Below are 19,645 nucleotides of genomic sequence, written 5' to 3' on the forward strand. Positions count from 1 at the left end.
TTTTATTGATTTCAGAGAGAGGAAGCGAGAGAGAGTGAGAGAGATAGAAACATCATTGATCAGCTGCCTCCTGCACGCCCCCCTACTGGGGATTAAGCCCTCAACCCCTGCATGTGCCCTGACCTGGAATTGAACCATGAACTCCAGGTTCATAGGCTGATGCTCAACCACTGATCCACACCTGCTGGGCAAAATTTTTTTTTCAAATTATAAGAGAAAGTTTATTTAGAAAGTTAAAGAGCTAGTAGAAGTGAGCCAGATGGGCTGCATAGGCTCAGGAAACAAGTTACAGAAGCAATAGAAGGGCCGATGGAGCTTAGGAAAAATAAAGGCAAAGGCAATGTACCTGGGAAGGGGAAGGGAAAAGTGTAGGCGTGCCCCTAAGGGGGAGAGTACACTGAGAATAAAAGGAAATATTACAAAGTCAAATAATATTGACATAATTGACAGTAAAAATTCATACTATAGCAAGTAACGGAATTTCTAGAAAAAATTAGCGGATACACTGGGTTGGGTTAATCCTTATTTCATAAGAGAAATGTCTTAATATGACATAATCAACCCACATAGATCCTGGTAGTCTTACCTAGTCATGTAAATTCCAGACATCGATCTATAGCCATGCCCTTATATTGGATATGGATGCAAAGAAACAGGAACTCAGCCACAATAATTACGCAATTTAGGAATTAATTGGAGTCACGTAAGTCGTGTTACATTCATAGAATGGTGCAAAAAGCTTTGAAAACCTCTTCCTATCTCTCTCTCCTATCTCTCTTTACCACACCTTAATACTACCTTGACTTTTTCTCCCATTCCCCACTACCAATTTATCAATCAGAGTCCTGGCTGAACATTAACAACACACTTGGAAAAAGTGATGGAATAGCATTTAATAAAGAGACTACTTTTTAAAATGTGCAAGGAATGGAGGGAAAGCAAGAGATGATGAAGTACCTTGAGGCTAGCAACTGTGGGAAGCCTGTATTATCACTACTAGGCTTGAGGGGGCATACAGACTGCAACTCAGAATGTGCTGTGATGGTAACAGAAGGCCACCCAACAAAAGCTGTGACCTTAAGTAGACAAATGGCAGTCACTGAGGGGATTCATGGAAGTAAATACTCTTACCTTGCTTTCCTCCTGACTTCTAATCTCCTGTTGGTAGTTCACATTAGCTAAACCCAATCTGAAGACACAGAGCGAGAGAGACTGGTTGATAAAAGACTGGTCAGCCTCCTGGAATCACAGATTAGGGTAGAGAAGGATGGTGAGTGCATCTGAAGAGCAAATCAGAGGCCACCTACCACAACCAGCATTCCCAACTCTCTTCACACCCAGTCTGTCTATGTTTTCTTGCTGCTTCCTCTTGTTCTTTTTGACTCAGCAGTTTAACAACCCTCTTAAATACTCCTACCTTGTATGATAGAGAGGACAAGTACATTTTATCTTTAGAAGTGATGAGGTGAGAAACCCTTAGAACTCAATTCTCTTAAACATTGGTTTGCACTTTGGTTTGCTGTGCTTGTTAACAACTAAAGAAAAAGGGCAGTATAGGTATTTCTTTAAAAAAAAATTTTATTATTTCAGAGAGGAAAGGAGATGGAGAGAGAGATAAAAACATCAATGATGAGAAAGAATCACGGATGGGCTGCCTCCTGCACGCCCCCCCACTGAGGATCAAGCCCTCAACCCAGGCATGTGCCCTAGGCCGGAATTGAACCTGGGCTCCTTCAGTCTGAAGGCCAACACTATCCACTGAGCCAAACCAGCTAGGGCAGTATAGGTATTTCTTTAATTTTTGCCACATGAGTATATTTAAGTTTCAATATGTTTTTATATATAAGTTTAGTTCATATGATTATTTTAAGATAGATTCTTATTTCTTATAAAGGGTTTTATGGTTTATACATGCCTCTTAATCTTTGTGCGAATGATTCCAAAGCACTTAGTTGCTGTTGGAGCCTCCTGAGTTGCAATCTGAAAGTCTTAAAAATAAAGCCCGAATTAAAACATGTCTACTAACTCAGTGTTAATTGTCCCCAGTAAAAATAAAAGTATCACCCCAAACCATTACTTAAAATCAAATTTCAGAGTAGGCTTCCTTTCCAATCCAAACATAGTCAAGGGTTTTTCTCATAATGCAGCCAAAAAACTCCCTTTTTTTTGGAGGGGGGCAGGGAAGGGTATATTGGCCAGTCCAGAATATTTTACTTAAAAATTTCAATCCTGGTTTAGGTGAGAATACATTATATTAAGACCTACAGTAATAATCATAATAGTCATAAATTGTGTGCAGTATGAAACCTATGTAAGTGTGGATAGTGTTAAGCATAAACCTGCTCTAAAAATTTAATCAGAATAATCTCTGACCTTTATTTCCTATATGAATTGCTAGTAGCCACATTAATTGCACAGAACTATAAAACATAATGGGAAGTGGAGGTGAAGTTTTTAATGTGTCTTTGAACTAGCATATTTTTCACACAGAAGATACTTGCATGGCCAGAAATGTAGACTTAGATCAAGCCTCTAAAGTTTCACATTAAATTACAAAAGTTGTGTGAATATTCTGTTTTTTTAATTAAGTATTTCTCATACCAGATCTACTTCATTTAAGGTAAGTAAAATAATTATAACAGTAGTTGGCTTTCTTGCTATCCTAATTTTTTGCTTTAACCCTAAAACTCAAAAGAAGGAGAGTCTACTGTAATTACCCACATTTTTGTTTATTGTGCTCTTTCTTCCTTAATGATATCCCAAGGTTCTTTCTTTTATTGTTCCTTTTCCTTTTAGAGAACTACTTTTAGTCATTCTTTTGGGGTAGGACTGCTAGTAACAATTCTCTTAGTTTTTCTTTATTAAAAAATGTTTTGATTTCCTTTTTATTCCTTAACAATATTTTGGTTGAATACAGGTTTCTAGGTTGAGAGTTCTTTTTTTTTTTTTTTTAGCAGTTGAAAAATATTATGCAACTGCCTTCTGGTCTTTGTTTTCTATTGAGAAATCCATTTTAGTTCCAATTGTTTTTCCCTTATAAAGTAGGGCCTTGTCTCTTGCTGCTTTCAAGATGTTTTCTTTGGCTTTTAGAAGTTTCACTCTGATATAACTTGGTGTGCATTTCTTTGGATGTATCCTATTTGGAGTTTGCTCAAGCTTCTTGAATCTGTAGGCTATGACTTTCCCCTAATATTAAGGAAGTTTTCAGGTGCTATTTCTTTAATAACTTTTAACCCCTGCTCCCTTTCTTTTCTCTTTCTAAGACTTCTATGATAGGATTGTTATATTTTATTTACTTACTTACTTACTTATCCTCACTTGAGAACATGTTTTTATTGTTTTTAGAGAGAGAAGAAATGAGGGGGGGGGGAGAGAGAGAGGGAGAGAGAGAGAGAGAGAGAGACAGACAGACAGACAGACAGACATCAATGTGATAAACATCAATCATTGCCTGCTGTACTCACCCTGGGGATCAAACTGGCAACCTAGGTATATGCCCTGACCCAGAATCAAACCCACAACCTTTTGGTGCACGGATAATGCTTCAATCAATTGAGCCACTAGGACAGGGCAGGACTGTTATTTTTTTTTCTTATAGTTCCGCAGTCCCCCAAGGCTTTGTTCATTTTTATTTTTTTGTTTCAGTCCACTTGTTTTTTTTATTGTGGAAAAATAACACAAACGTTAACATTTAAACCCCTTTTAAATGTACAGTTCAGTGTCATTGTGTCCATATTATTGTACAACCATTACTATTTTTCCACCATCCCAAATTGAAACTCTCCACTCATTAAATAATAACTCCTGCCGAAATCGGTTTGGCTCAGTGGATAGAGCGTCGGCCTGCAGACTGAAAGGTCCCAGGTTCGATTCCGGTCAAGGGCATGTACCTGGGTTGCGGGCACATCCCCAGTAGGAGATGTGCAGGAGGCAGCTGATTGATGTTTCTCTCTCATCGATGTTTCTAACTATCTCTCTCCCTTCCTCTCTGTAAAAAATCAATAAAATATATTAAAAAAAATAATAACTCCTTATTCCTCCCTCTTCCCACCTCCTGGTAACCATTATTCTACTTTCCCAATAAATTTGACTATTCTAGGTACTTAATGTAAATAAAATCCTATAATAATTGTTTTTGCATCTGACATTTCATTTAGCATGTTTTTAAAATTCATTCGTGTTGTAGCATGTATCAGACTTTCATTTCTTCTTAAGGCCGAATAATATTCAATTTTATGTATATGCCACATTTTGTTTATTAACTTATCTGTTGAATAATTTTCAACTTTTGGCTATTTTGAGTAATGCTGCTATGAATACTGGTGTACAAATATTTGTTTACATCCCTGCTTTCAATACTTTTGGGTATATACCTAGACGTGGAATTGCTGGACCATTTGGTAATTCTTTTTTTAAAAAAAAATATATTTCTTTATTGATTTCAGAGAGGAAGGGAGAGAGATAGTTAGAAACATCGATGAGAGAGAAACATCAATCAGCTGCCTCCTGCACATCTCCCACTGGGAATGTGCCCACAACCCAGGTACATGCCCTTGACCGGAATCGAACCTGGGACCCTTCAGTCCACAGGCTGATGCTCTATCCACTGAGTCAAGCTGGCTAGGGCGCATTTGGTAATTCTATGTTTAATTTTTTTAAGGACTGCCATACTCTTTCTCACAGTGGCTGTACCATTTTATATTCTGTTCATCTGTGTACAGATTGGGTAATTTCTATGTTGCATCTCCAGTCACTGATTTTTTTTCCCTCTGTCCTTTCCATTCTGCTGTTAAGCCCATCGAGTTTTTATTTTTATTTTTAGTTATTGTATTTTTTAAGTTCTAAATTTCCATTTGGTTCCTATTTATATCTTTTAGCTCTTGGCTGAGACTTTCAATTTCTTTGCTGAAACATTTTTTTAAAAATATATTTTATTAGCGGGGGGTGGGTGGGGGGAGGGGGGAACATGGGGATAAGGACACATATGTAATATCTTTTTTAAAAAAATATATTTTATTGATTTTTTACAGAGAGGAAGGAAGAGAGATAGAGAGCTAGAAACATCGATCAGCTGCCTCCTGCACATCTCCCACTGGGGATGTGCCCACAACCCAGGTACATGCCCTTGATCGGAATCGAACCCAGGACCCTTGAGTCCGCAGGCCGAAGCTCTATCCACTGAGCCAAACCAGTTAAGGCTTTGCTGAAACATTTTAAGTGTGCTTATAATTGGTAGTTGAGACATTGTATGATAGCTGCTTCAAAATCTTTTCAGATAATCCTAACATCTCTGTCATGTCAGTGTTGGCATCTATTGATTGCCTTTCTTCATTCAGTTTGAAATCTTTCTGGTTCTTGATGAGATGATGACTTTTCAATTGAAGCATCGATTTTTGCATATTTTGTTATGGAACTTTGGATCTCAAGGCCTCCTGTTTTAGTTGGCTTTCTCTGACATAACTCTGGCAATGGAGGGAGGGAGTCCTTCCTTTTACTGCCCCATGAGGGTACAAATAGAAGTTCCATGTTCAGCCTTCACTGACTCTCTCAGGAGTGGGAACAGTTCTTTGTCACTGGTGGGGGATGGAAGTTCCAGCTCCAACTAGGCTTCCAGTGATACCTCCTGGATGAAAGGGGTAGGATTGCCTTATTACTGCTTTCCAGGATTCCTTCATGGGGTTGATGGTCTCCTTACTGCTGTGGGGGATGGAGTGGCTGCCTCATTATTGTCTGATAAGGGTTAAAGGTCAAATTCTCCACATAATCGCCACTGACAGTGTGCAGTTATTGGAGGCTTTTTTGTGTTTTGTTTTGTTTTGTTTGTACCTGTTGGTGTTTCCAGGTCACTGGACTTCAGCTCCAAGCATGGAACATATGTGGCAATCACACCTCTCTTGTTCTTTGGGTCCCAATGTCCCTAGCCAGTCTTCCTTCTTCTTCCCACCTTGCAAAGTCTTCTAATTTTTCTTCTACCTATAATGCCCAGGGGTTTTGATGCACTTATTAAGAGAAGTAGGGAAAAATATTTTTACATCTTCTCAGAAGAAGTCTGAATTTTGAATACATTTTAAGATGGAGCCTAGAGGAGTAACTGATGGATCAGGGGGTGGGGTGAGAGGGAAACAGAGGAGTCAAGGGGTTTTGGTCTTATTAACTAGAAGAACAGAGCTGTCATCAAATGAGATGGGGAAGACTATGTGAAGAACAATTTTTTTTTTTTGCGGGGGAGGGGAGTTGGAGCTCAATTTTGCAAAGGTTAAGTTGGAGGTACCTGTTGGACATTTAAGTGGAGATGTTGAATAGGCAGATAGATAGACATGCTGGTGTGGAGTTCAGTGGAGAGGTCTGGGAAAATATAAATTTGGGATTCATCAGTATATGCATAAAGTTTAGAGGTTTGAGAGTGGATGAGATCACCATGACAGGGAGTAGAGATAAGGGAACAAAGATGTAGAAGAATGGAACTCTGGTGCAGTTCCTTCAATATTAAAAAGTTGGGGAAGGGTAGAGAAATCATCAATGGTGACAGAAGAAAGGAGTAGCCAGTGAGATAGGAAGCAAACCAGAAATCCAAATGAAGGAAGTGATATTGCTTCTATATTGACTTCCTATTTCAAATTCTACTTCATGTGTCTCTCCCTTCCTCTCTTTGTACAGATGCTCCTAGATTTATGAGGTTAGGTCCCTATAAACCCATTATAAGTTGAAAATGTCTAAGCTGAAAATACATTTAATACCCCCAAACTAATATCATAGCTTATCCTAGCCTACCATAAACATGCTCAGAACACAATATGCATAAGACGGTGGCAACACAGTATACTGATGATTACTTACCATCTAGATCTCAATTTGACTTGGGAGCTGTCAATATCATACCACATATTGCTAGCCTGAAAAAAGATCAAAATTCAAAATTTGAAGTATTAATTGCTTTATTAATTAATTTGAAGTATGGTTTTTACTAAATGTGGATCACTTTTGCACCGTTATAAAGAAAAAGATATCTTAAGTCAAACCATTGTAAATTGGGGGTGTCTGTATTTATATCTCTTGGCTGTGGGCTGTTTCATGCACAGGGGGCCACATGCATTGTTTTGGGTCAGGTTGAAAGAACCCATGTAGTGTGATTAGCACACATGTCTGGAAAATCTTAGTGGGATATTTCCAAGGCTAAAATATTACAAAGGAATTTAAAACTTTACTTACCAGTTTTATTGTGACTAGTAATATTGGTATTGTAATTTTGAAATGAAACCATATATATAGTAGGATAAAGCAATTAGTAAATGTATTATTATTTGTAAGTAACCTGGATGCTTTCTGGTGCTCATCATTCCAGCTAGCCAATGACGGGCACAAATTTCTAGATCTGGTTCTTCCATGAGGAATTTTCTTCTTCTCTTTTCTTTTTGATTATTTTTCTCTTACTGATTTCTAGTGTAATTCTACTACAATCAACCTTCAATAGTTCTAAACTTGTGGAGACTTTCTCTGTGGCCCAGGTTGTGGTCTGTTTTGATAAATATTTCATGTGTACTTGAAAATAATGGATACAACTTTTTATGTTGTATCATTAGGAATTTTTCAGGTGTAACTGTTTCTGTTTACAGATTGTAATATGAAACCAGAACCCTCACAACAAAAATCTCAGGGCAGGAAATACCCTTCATTGGTGTAACCACTTCATCAGTTCTGCCTAGATATTTATTGAATAAGTAAACATTTCCAAAATAAGGACTAGGCAAAATGTATTTGGAAGCAGAGAAAGTTATAAATTCCTTATCTAAGATGATTTTCTAAAGCTGTCAAGTGTTCCTTTAGATACTTGAGACTTGGCGCTAGCCAGTTTGGCTCAGTGGATAGAGCATCGGTCTGCAGACCTATGGGTCCCTGGTTCAATTCTGGTCAAGGGCACATACCTCGGTTGCAGGCTCCTCACAATCAATCGATGTGTTTCTTTTGCACTGATATTTCTGTCTTCCACTCTCTCTAAAATCAATGGAAAAATATCCACGGGTGAGGATTAAATAAATAAAAATAAATACTTTAGATGTGTATTTCACATAAGTCAGTGTTATTTTTAGGGAATATATTCGGCATCATACTTCAACACTTTGCATAAAATAACTTCTTGGTCCTTATGTAATCTTACATGAAACTAATAGCAGCAAAGGGCTATTCTGGTAATTCTGAAAAAAAATTAATTTCTGTATAATCTAAGTGGTTAGAGACAGTTATCTAAAATTACATACGACAAAATGCAATACTGCTCACCAGTAATGAACAGAATAAGGTTGGATAATTCACAATTCACGTCTGTTTCCTAATGTGTGTAATGGGAGTTAGTGAAACTCTTCATGGTTTGCAAGATTGGGAATTGGGATTAATAAAAAAATTAGAAGTGAAAGCATTTTTACACATGGGACACCATGTAAGTGTGAATTATAATGCTATTATCAATAGCCTAATGGAGGCTGACTAAACATAAAGTGGAAAACATTTTATTTTTTCTCCAAAATAAAAAGATTAAAACGGCAAATATTCAATATCGTTGCTCTCAAACTCTTTGCACACTATAAGTTAATAAGACTAATGTTTTAAACATTAGTTTTTCACCTTTACACATTTTTCAATACCTATTTCAGTGGATGTTTTATAATGCGCATAATACATCAATACAGTAGCACATAAATAAGTTGTATTAATTTCTTAGGGCTGCTGTAACAGAGCACCACAAACTGCATAGCTTAAAACAGCAGAAATGTGTGGTCTCACAGTCTGAAGTTGGGGTGTCCTCAGGGCCATGCCCTCCCTGAAGGCAATAAGGGAGAATCTGTTCCATGCCTTTCTTCCATGTCTTTCTCTTTGTTTCCGGTGTTCCCGGCAATCCTTGGGCTCCTTGGCTTCTAGACACATCATTCCAATCTCTGCCGTGTTTGTCAGTCACAAAGTCTTTTTAAAAAAAAGTCCACTTATCTTCAAGCATTTTATGGGGGAAGCTTCAAACACACAATGCGCATGCGCAAAGGATTCCGTTAGGGAAGGAGTTGAAGGGAGGCGGGGCCCTACTCTAGCCTTTCCTCCCCGCTCCGCCCCCTCGGGCGGCGCACTGCGTATGACGTCACGTGAAGCTCGTACTTCCGCTTCCGATCACTCACGTTTCTCTTTCTTCCTGTCCCGCTGGGAAGATGGCGTCCCGCAAGGAAGGCACCGGCCCGGCCACCACTTCTTCCAGCTCCGCCACCGGTGCGGCCGGGAAAGGCAAGGGCAAAGGCGGGGCCGGAGATTCGGCCGTGAAGCAGGTGCAGATAGACGGCCTGGTGAGTGTGGTGCCGTCTTCCCGGGCCCCCGCGGGGAGCGCAGTTCCCAGCCGGGTGCCGCCTGGCGCCCTTGCCGGCAGCCTCCCCTCTGGGCCACGTGAGGCTGGGCCAAGGTTTTCCCTGAAAATCCTCTTTTTTCGTCTCCGCTTTTTGTTCGGGAGGCGCTACAGCTTTCTCTGCCATCTGACGGGGGAATGGAGGGCTGAGAAAGGGGACCGAGGCTCGGGGCGTGTGTGACAGGTCCCTGGGGCCTTATTTTGAGGTGCTTGGGAGAGAGGACTTGGAGAAAAACTCTTCTGGGCGACAGGTAGGTAGGTGACCCCTGGGTGTCGAGAAGGAGCTAGGACTCGGGGGCTATGGGAAGGGGAGCGCAGGGTAACCTTTTCTTCAGTCTGCTTTTTATACTTTTATTAACATTGTTTGCGGGTAGTTTTTATCGCGCGCTAACAGGTGGCTCTACTTCTTACAGTCAACGTAAAACGTATAAATACGTTTCCCGCATACAATGTGTTTTAAAAGTGTGTGAAAGTCCGATCTTGTTAACTGCCTTTCTGAAATGTTTTCAGTGGCTTTGCAGTGAGTTCAAGGCCCACCAAGATGTCCTTGCTTTAGTGTTTAGGTTTAATTCCTAGTATTTCCAAACTTCCTAGGAACTGTACATTCTAGCCACACAGAACTATTTGGTAAGCCTGATGTTGAATAGTATTTGTTCCTGACATCTTGATAGTGACCAATTGTTTTTCTTATATTCTTGAACCTTTTCTTTCCTACCTTTGGTCTTATTTATCAATTCCTCTGTTTCTTTAATATTACCTTTCCCTTCATGTCTTAACATTTTCAAGACATTCCCATAGTAAAATGTTCAGCTCTGTCTCTTAGCATTCTGTGTTCCCTTCTCAATCCCCATATTTTTCCTCTTGAAGTCACTGGTTAAAAATTGTCTATATTAGCAGTCTTCCACTTTTCTTTAAGTCACTGCTTTTAGAATCTGCCGCCACCAATTTCCTATGTCTTTAAAAATATAATTGATAACATTAGCAAAGAAGTGTAAAAAGAAAATCAAATGTCATACATGCAAAATAGTGTCTATAATACATCTTCTATAAAAATAAGCCCTGACCGGTTTGGCTTAATGGATGGAGCGTTGGCTGCGGACTGAAAGGTCCCGGGTTCAATTCCAGTCAAGGGCATTAAAAAATAATAATAATAAATAAAAGCATAATATGCTAATTAGACCGGATGTCCTTATGGAAAGCCTTCCGAAGGAAGGACAAAGCTGGGGCTGCGAGGGAGCCTGGGTCTGGGGTGCCAGAGGGAAGCTGGTGTCAGCAGCCGGGGGAAGGAAGGCCTACTCTTGCACGAATTTCGTGCATCAGGCCTCTAGTAATTTGAATAATCACAAAATACATATCCAGTCACCTGCTATTCAGCTTCAGAAACAGAACATTACAAATATCTTTGAAGCCCCTTTCCATTTCATCCTTTTCTCCTACCCTTCTCCCCACCCTATTGTCACTATTGTGATCTTTGATTCAGTAATTTTTTTAGTAGCTTCACTACACAAATATTCCTAAGTAGTTTGTTTAATTTTGCCTGTTTATATTAATACATATGAATGAATTAAATCATAGTATGTTTTCCTATGATACACACGCACACACACACAGATATATATATATATCACACCATGATAGAGATTAGTCCATTCTAGAGTGAGTAATTGTAATTCATTCATTTTCATTGCTATACAGCATTTCATTGTATGGCTATAACAAATTTCTTTATCTGACTGTTAATGGACAACTACATGGCTTTTTTCCTTGTGTGAAATGGTATCTCTCAATCATCTTTTAATTGTCCAATTGTCCATTCTATTAGACTTGTCAATGTGTCTTTTAATGTACCCTGCACAGATTCAGTGCTCAGCATATCTTTTTGGGATGGAGGAGTGGATCTTCATTGTAGTCAAATGGTCTCATTGTTCCTAGACAAGATCAAGCTAATTCTTCCTGTTGAACTTATATAAAACCTACTTTGTTCTCCCAAACCAGAATGAATCTTATCTTACGTGCATTACACTTTTGATACTTAACAAAGTATGGTCCATGGACCAGCAAGACAAGCAGAATTGGCCTCGGGTAGCTTGTTAGAAATGTATAAATAAAGTATCTCACAATCTCAGGCCCCTCTCCTGACCTTGTATATCAGATGATTTATAGCATATTAATGTTTGAGAAGTACTGCTCTGGTCCACATTGATCTTTTCCTTTCTCTGAACTTTTTATGATGATGGCTTGTATTGTTCATCTTGGCATGTGATCATACACTGTTAATGAATGGTTTACTGTTTATGTATTTTTCCTTTGCCACTGAGATGGTAATCTGAAGGCTAAAGTGTAAAACATTTCTGTCTTACATAGTTCCAGTGCTTAAAATCCATTACCTTTTTTAAAAAAGTGTTTTTGTTGATTTTTTAGAGAGAGAGGAAGGGAGAGGAAGAGATAGAAGCATCATGATGAGAGAGAATCATTGATTGGCGTCCTCCTGCCTGCCTCGTACTGGGGATTGAGTCTGAAACCCTGGGCATGTGCCCTGACCAGGAATCGAACCGGTGACCTCTTGGTGCATGGGACAGCATTCAACTAACTGAGCCATACCAGCGGGCAAAGTCTATTACCTTTTAAATTTTGTTTTCCCTTTTATATAAAAAGTTGCCTTATTGTTTAAAATTATTAGCTACCTCATCCCTCCTTTATTGGAAGTAAGGTGGAGAATGTTAATAATAAATGAAAAAGTCAGAGTTATATATACTTCTTTTAAAAAATATGTTTTTGATTTCAGAAAGAGGAAGGGAGAAGGAGAGAGAATCATTGATTGGCTGCCTCCTGCATGCCCCCTACTGGAGGATCAAGCCCACAACCCAGGCATGTACCCTGACCAGGAGTCAAACTGATCTCCTGATTCATGGTTGATGCTTAACTGCTGAGCCAAACTGGCTACGCTCCATATATTTTTTGTCATCCAGATGTCAGCTCAGATGTCACCTCACAGGGACCTTCTGACTAATCTAAAGTGTCCTCATCAGTTCACTGACCCTTCTTATATCACTATTTACTTGTTGCTTGTCTTCTCACACTAAAATATCAACTTCCTGAGAGCAGGACCAATGCCAGATTTGTTCAGTACAACTTTTACAAGTGTCTAGAACATTGACCAACACATAGAAAGCACTCAAATATTGTGAATGAATTATTACAGTCCTGTGGTACAGAAATATTCTTGAAAATGAATCATGAGGAAACTGGTTCAGTAAATGCTAGTGTGTTGGTGAGAAAAGAGCGCGGGAGTGAGGCTAGAAGACCAGTTAGCCTTATAAACTTGCTTATAGTTCTTTGTCTTTTTAGGTGTCATCAGTAAGAAAAATCACTAATGTTACTTAAGCATCTACAGTTTACAAGACCCTGTGTAGGCAAGTTTGATTAGGTTATATCTGATCCTGCGATAGCTTTGAGAGTAGATGTTATCTCTGCCCTACTTACCTGATGGTTTTAAGCTCTAATGAGAAAATGTTGATCAAAGTGCTTTGTGAACTGAAATGAATAATTAAGATTTATAAAGGGCTTATAAGGCTGTGATATCTATCACTATTTTGTGTGTGTGAAACATTATGAAGTTACAGAGTCTAGATAACAGCTTGTTAACCGTTAGGAAATGGAAGCTCTTGTTCAAATTCTGGTCTTACATAGAAATGGTTTGGCCTTTTAACATTTTAACTAAAATAAAAATTGTATGGCTCTTGGCTCCTTTCATTTTCTGACTTTAGTGGAGAATAAGTTACTTTACATGTGTGAATATAGTTTAGTGGGATAACTTGAAACTCTTGGAAGCATCAATTTTTACATTTTAGCCATTTTAAGTTTGAATCTTTCTGAACTGTATTACATAACTTTCTGCCCCTATAGCCAGAAAATATTGAACACAGCTTAGCCACGTTTTGATGCCTAGTATTATCATTAAGAGCATAGTTTATTGACCCATGCTGGACAAGGTCCTCAAGAATGTATGAGAAAGCTAGTATAATCTTTGTAATAATCTGTCATATTCTATCTATGAGAAGATTTATAGCTAAAAGAAATCAATTTAGTAAATCTAAAGTGGGAAAAAGGCAACCTTTAGTCTCTGGGTCATACAGATTAACATAGTGGGAAAACAAGGTATATTAAGGGAAGTTAGGGAAGAAGTATTAGTAGGTATTCCTAATTAAGGTAGTTTCCTAACTAAGTCCATCTGACTTTTCCATTGCAGTATGCTTCCAAGATTTGGATAAATTCTGCAGATATTCTGGCCATTGTTCCTTTTCCTTAAGGTCAGAGAGCTTACTGAAATTGAAATCTATTGCCTTTAAAAATATTTTTTTCTGACAGGCCTCCTGTGTTCATGGCATGCACATAGTAGTGAATATATCTGATTGCATTTTCTCAAATGGCAAATGAGAACAGGACAGCATTTTACTGAAAACCTCAATATCATCTGTCTTGGAGGATTCAGTTTCCTACGATGTGTATGATACTGTCCATAAGGATACCAACGGTGCTTAGTAGTAAATAACATTTTGCTAAGTTGTTCTATCATGGGTCTTTGCTCCAAGTGTTCATCTTTTACTTCTAATCTGGTTTTCAGTATTTGATCCTGTGTTTCCTCATAATTATGCACAGGATCTGGCCGAGGGATAGGCTTGGTGTGTTCATATGGAATATCCACAGAAGGATGGTAGCAAACTATCATCCTGCCATCAGATGTCAAAGCAAGTTCTACTTTGCAATTATAGTCATCTGGAAGAGAAGAGTATGTGGATTTATAACAAACACAGAATAAAGCTCCATTTTGGATTGGAAGTAAATGTTTCAGAATAGTTCTGTTTGATATCGCCCATTTCACTGCTGATATGGCCATGGTGAATCAAGATGCTTATTAGGTGGTATGGAAAAAGATTTGAAGAAAAAATGCTTTTAAAATTTGCTTCTAGGCATACCTATTTTCATCCCTTGACGTCTGCTCACCGCGAGCCTGCCGTCTTGCCTCCAGCCTCGCTTCTTATTTCTTGTCACTTTTGGCTTCAACTAGTTTCTATAAAATTATAAATTCTGATCTTCTGCTTTATACCCAGGATTTCATGAGTTTGGCTGAGCAACTCTAGGTGTTTTACACCTTGGCAGCATTTTCTGGATTTTTAGCTCAGTTCTAGCCCCAGTATTGGGGAGAAAAGCCTCTACAGAGCATTGGGCTTTGAAGAGGGTTTTTGCCAGTTCTTATTTTTGTGGTCAAATATTCTCACTTTTACTTTACCAACTCCACCTTGGTTTCTCTGATGAGAGCTTCCGATTTCAGCACTTACATGAAAATTTAGATGCATTTGCTTTTCTCTTGTAAATTAGTTTATAAGTTTGTTTTTGTAAAATATTGAAAGTATGGTACTTGGATATTATTTCATTTGGCAATATATGAAAAAATATACTCCAAGGCAAAATATACTAAAAGCTGTAGTTTTTCTCATAAGCTTCTATTTGTAGATCATTCTATAAAATGGTTATATCCTGTAAAGATTTAGATTTAATAGCAAAGTATAGTATAATTTACACATCCATCTATATGATGGCAAACTGTATTGTTTCATTAAACCTGAAAGGACTGAAATGGATACTACTTTGTGCCAGAATAGTGTTCTGTATTTTTTTTTTTTTTTTGATGTTGGTACCAAGTCCAAGCATACAAGAAAAAAAAAATTGATTCAGCAAAATAATGGTAACTCAGTATTAATTTAGTCAAAATACAAAACTTTTTTACTCTTCGAGTCTAAATATCGGCTGTATTTTGGCATACAATTTTAAGATTTATATTCCCCCCAAATAGTACCTAAATGTCAAGGGTATAAAACAAAAACAGCCCTACCTGGTTTGGCTCAGTTGATAGAGCTTTGGCCCCGTGGACTGAAGGGTCCGGGGTTCTATTTCAATCAAGGGCACATGCCCAGGTTGTGGGCTCGATCCCCAGGAGGGGGCGTGCAGAAGGCAGCCGGGCAATGATCTTACTCATCATTGATGTTTCTCTCCCTTTCCCTTCCTCTCTGAAATCAACAAAAATATATTAAAAACAAACAAAAACACAAACCATTATTTGTAAGCAAAGTTTGGAAAAATCACAAAAAACACACAGTGATAATTAGCTTGATTATAAGCTCATAACAGGAGGTTGGTTAGCACCATTAAGATTTTGGGCTTTACTAAAACAGCATAGTGTTTTTCCTATGCTTTACTAAATGCCTAGAATTGAAGTTAGCAGGTTAAAGGTTATGCGTTTTCTTAAGTGTGTTGCCAAATTGTTCTCCAGAATAGTTGTATATATGGTTCAGTTTACTCCCCCCCCCAGTATTAGAGTGCTGTGCTATTTCTTGGCACTGAAAGTTGCGATTTTCAAAAATCTTTGTCTTTATTTTAAAAATTAACCATGCTTGTTAGTATGCTTATTACAGTGATTCAATTCAGTAAATATTTCTTGTCTGTTAGTGGTAACACCAAGTTACCCAGACTTCTGGTATCATCTTTGATTTTTCCTTAGTTTTCCTTGGATTCTCTTGAGGTCACTTATATTTTAATCTTATAACTGTATTGTCTGTACTCTTCATTTCTTGCTCTCCTTTCTGGTTTCAAAACGTTTTTACTTGCATATTAAAAAATTGTGCATACCAATAATTAAAAGGATTTTAACCAAAAGAAAATGGCACTCTGGTTACTCTGCATTCTACAGCCTGCAGGACATCTTGGACCAGCTTGATTTTTACTCTGGATTTCACTGTTGTCCCACCGAGTTTCTTCCTTCACCAACACATGAGTGCTGTTCCTTCCCTGCCAGCCAGACAGGCAGATGGAGAGGCAGGTGCCTCCTTCTTGGTCCGTAGTTCTCTGATGGGAAAAGGGGCAGCTCAGTCATTTAAACTTGATGGAACCTCTTTGCATTTTACAAAGTTAAGCAGTTAAAAGAAGAATGCAATACTTGTGGAATGTATAGTGCATACTGATGGTACGTGTACGATTTTCTTGCTTCTCCTGTTCAGTCATTTCTTTTGAAGGCAGTGGTTTTTTTCTCTTGCATTTCTGTCTTCAATTTTGACTTACCAAATTTCTCAATCTCAGCCATATCAGGTTTGTCAGACGTGGTTGCAGAAGAAGTGGAGTGAGGCTGAGAACGAGAGGAGTCAGATCTGCTCAGTGGCTGCTGCCGAGCCTTGGTCTCTTTCCTGAACTATTGGAAAGGCCTCATGTGACTGACTGGCCTTACAGATTCCATTTTGTACTTGACCATCACACACAGTGCTGCTGAATAAATAATCATATTCATATTAAAAGGACAATTGTAGTCCTAGAATGCAAAAACCTGTTGGAAATTCTCACTACACAAAATCAAACTTTATAGCTTGACTTTTAAGATCCTCTTTACCTTTTGCTTTTAGTTGCCAAGAGATGGCTGTAGGTACTGTTTTCAAGTTTGGCTTAAGGGTAGTCTTTGAAACAATTAAAACCAAGATTTTTTTCCTTTGGCTACAAGAAAACCCCTGTTTTAAATTTTGTGCAGATGTGCCTAATCTTCAATTTTGTTTCGAACGACCTCATTGGCAAGGGGGAGAATTTCCCCCTCTACTCTGTTTTAGTTTTTTCTAGACTAATTAGTTCTGGACTAACAATAAAGCTAAAAATAAAACAAGACAAGCTACATAGAAAAACTGATTTAATACATGTGCATGGGAGAAATCACAATATGATGCTCAGATCATAAAATGAGGCTCAAAGAAGTGATTGAACCAGGCACCTTTTAATATTTTTTAGACAAAGAAACAATTTGTGAAGAATTCACAGGACAAAAAGTTAGTGCTCCTGAGAAAGGAATCTAAGCAAGGTTTGGGTATTAGCGAGGAGTCTGAACAAAGTTTGGGCTTGGGTAGTAAATTAATAAAGTGTTTATAGAAGCTCTTTGCCTCTGGATCTCTTAGCTGTAGTGATAAGGGTGTCTCTCAGCCCTCCTGGAGAAGGGAGGGCACCTTTCACAGGGGAGATTTATTTCCTGCACTCAAGGAGACAGTGGAGGGTCAAGGTGCTCTTCTGTCACTGGCTGCTTGTCAAGTAACCTTAATTCAAAGTAATCAATATGCCATTAGGGGACATTTTGGGGTGGCCTGTCTCAAGCCCAGCATCCTCTTCAGGAGAAAGAAGGTGAGTAATCACTTCCTGTGATTACTGTGGCATACTTCTTATACTGAAAAACTAAAGCCCTTTTAATTTATTAAACCTATTAATGAAACAGCCATTACACTGGATACACATGGTACACAAATCAAAAGACAAAAAAGAGTACATAGTGAAAACTTTCATTTCTGTCTTCAACCACTGTCTTCCCAGAGACAGTCACGTTACTCTTTAATGTTTCCTTCTGGACCTGTTTTAGGAAGCACTGCTTCCTGTTAAAGAAACAGAAATAAAAACCAACCCAAGTCACTGAAAGGCCTTTTAATTATGCAGTGGTCCATGCTTTTTGGTGTGTGTGAGATTGGGGGTGGGCCAAATGGGTGAAGGGAGTCAAAACTACAAACTTTCAGTTATAAAATAAGTCTTGGGGATCTAATATACTATCGTTAATATTGTAAAGCATATTTGAAAGTTGAGAGAGAGCTTAAAAGTTCTTATCACAAGAGAAAATATTGTAACTATATGATCACTTACATGAAGTACCTAAGAAGTTAAACTCATAGAGATAGAAAGTTGAAGGGTAGTTGCCAGGGAATGGGAGAGGGGGAAAAGGGGAGTATTGATGGGTATATACTTTCAATTTTTCAGGATTAAAGTTCTAGAGATCTGTTGCACAACAGTGTGAATATACTTAATACTACTGAACTGTACACAAAAATTCTTGAGATGGTAAATTTTAAGTTATGGTTAAAAAAAGCGCTTACATATATAAACTATTGATTTTACAAAGATTTCAGATTTCTGACCAAATTTTTTGGTCTCCTACTAAAAGGAGTTCCGATGGAAGCATGTTTCTAGTTGTTGTGTGTCTATGAGTTTACTCACGTTTCTAGAGTACTGTGTGTTTGGTTGTGTGTGCGTGAGTGCATGTGTATGTTAAGTGAGAAAATAGAAATAATATAGGAAGAGTGGGCCTGGATCACCTGGCTGTTCTCGCTAGGGTCTGCTAGAGTGGCAGGGGCTGGCAGAGGACGGTGAGGGGCGGTTGGGGACTGCCAGACCATGCTGAGTGGAGCATGCGGCAGGTGTGGGGGACACACGCACCACTTTCCGCGGTCTTCATAGGTGCCTGCTCTGTCAGGATGGGGGAACTGCCCTGCATCTTCCACCTGGGGCTGCTGTAGTTCTTTTTTTTTAAAAATATATCTTACTGATTTTTTACAGAGAGGAAGGGGAAGGAATAGAGAGTTAGAAACATTGATGAGAGAGAAACATTGATCAGCTGCCTCCTGCACACCCCCCACTGGGGATGCGCCCGCAACCGAGGTACATGCCCTTGACCGGAATCGAACCCGGGACCCTTCTATTCACTGAGCCAAGCTGGCCAGGGCTGCTGTAGTTCTTGGTGTGACCGCCCTCCAATTCAGATATCCATGCTTCTGAATTTAATGAGCTAGATATGTTAGGAAGAAGACAGCTAGCTCATAATAGTTTTGACATTTTTTTGTTTGATGGAGGAAAGAAATTTTGTTCCAGCTAAGCCTGTTTAGCACTCTTTTTACTTTAGAAAACTACTTTCCAGCTACGTGTGGGAAAATTTGCAGGTTGTTTATGTTGAGTTGGTAAAGTAAAAACTTAATGTTATGAATTGAACATCATTATCAATTAACATTTAATTGTTTTAATTGCGATTATACATTTGTATGTTTGATTGCATCATTGTAGTTTGTCATGACTGATTTTTATGATGAGAGCAGTGCTATTTTGTTGAATTTCTTGAGGCTACATTGCCTTTCTCCCCCTTTTCCCAGCAATTATTAGTTGATTTAACTTTAAAACTATGGACTATCAGTGAGCATTAGATCCAAGAGAATAATAATGAAATATGCTCTTTCAACTGAAATATTGAAGAAGTGATATTGATTAAGCGTATTGGAGCATTGTAACTAATCCCATATGTGTCAGAGCAAAATATCTTTTTTCCCCCATTGAAGTTCCTTAAAATTCTTTCACATCAAAACTTAACAGCAATGATTTAAATCCTGTTTATTATTTGAGTTAGCCAGTTATGAAATGGAACCCCAA

The 19,645-nt window shown here is 38.4% G+C and overlaps 2 protein-coding genes and 1 long non-coding RNA gene across 4 annotated transcripts in view; 1 reads left to right on the forward strand and 2 right to left on the reverse strand.

Annotated features, from left to right (window-relative positions):
• Positions 1-151: 151 nt before the first annotated feature.
• Positions 152-14,302, reverse strand: LOC102239751 (39S ribosomal protein L42, mitochondrial-like). The gene is made up of 2 exons (XM_014547871.1): positions 13,788-14,302; positions 152-184 (listed from the first exon to the last, which is right to left on the reverse strand). The coding sequence occupies exons 1-2, from the start codon at positions 14,274-14,276 to the stop codon at positions 164-166; spliced, it is 510 nt and encodes a 169-aa protein (XP_014403357.1). The 5' UTR covers positions 14,277-14,302; the 3' UTR covers positions 152-163.
• Positions 1,915-7,948, reverse strand: LOC106727841. Its single transcript, XR_001364095.1, has 3 exons — positions 7,923-7,948; positions 6,838-6,893; positions 1,915-1,988 (listed from the first exon to the last, which is right to left on the reverse strand). It is a non-coding gene; the product is annotated as an uncharacterized LOC106727841 (long non-coding RNA).
• Positions 9,154-19,645, forward strand: part of EIF3H (eukaryotic translation initiation factor 3, subunit H) — an 88,193-nt gene continuing 77,701 nt past the window's right edge. The window contains exon 1 of one of the 2 annotated variants that reach the window (XM_014547863.1): positions 9,154-9,323. In XM_014547863.1, coding sequence (XP_014403349.1) covers positions 9,192-9,323 — 132 coding nt within the window. In that variant the 5' untranslated portion in view covers positions 9,154-9,191. The remainder of the gene's footprint in view (positions 9,324-19,645) is intronic. The other variant, XM_005857817.2, reaches the window with a different exon arrangement.

This window comes from Myotis brandtii, unplaced genomic scaffold, assembly GCF_000412655.1.
Source record: "Myotis brandtii unplaced genomic scaffold, ASM41265v1 scaffold1137, whole genome shotgun sequence".
NCBI classification, from domain to species: Eukaryota; Metazoa; Chordata; class Mammalia; order Chiroptera; family Vespertilionidae; genus Myotis; species Myotis brandtii.

Excerpts from the sequence above, each read along its gene's own strand:
- LOC102239751 (XM_014547871.1), bottom strand. The coding sequence starts at position 14,276 with ATGGCCATATCAGCAGTGAAATGGGCGATATCAAACAGAACTATTCTG. Across the intron at positions 185-13,787 it reads ATTTGAGAAAATGCAATCAG|CAGGTGTGGATCAGTGGTTG; the intron begins ATATATTCACTA and ends AATTTTGCCCAG.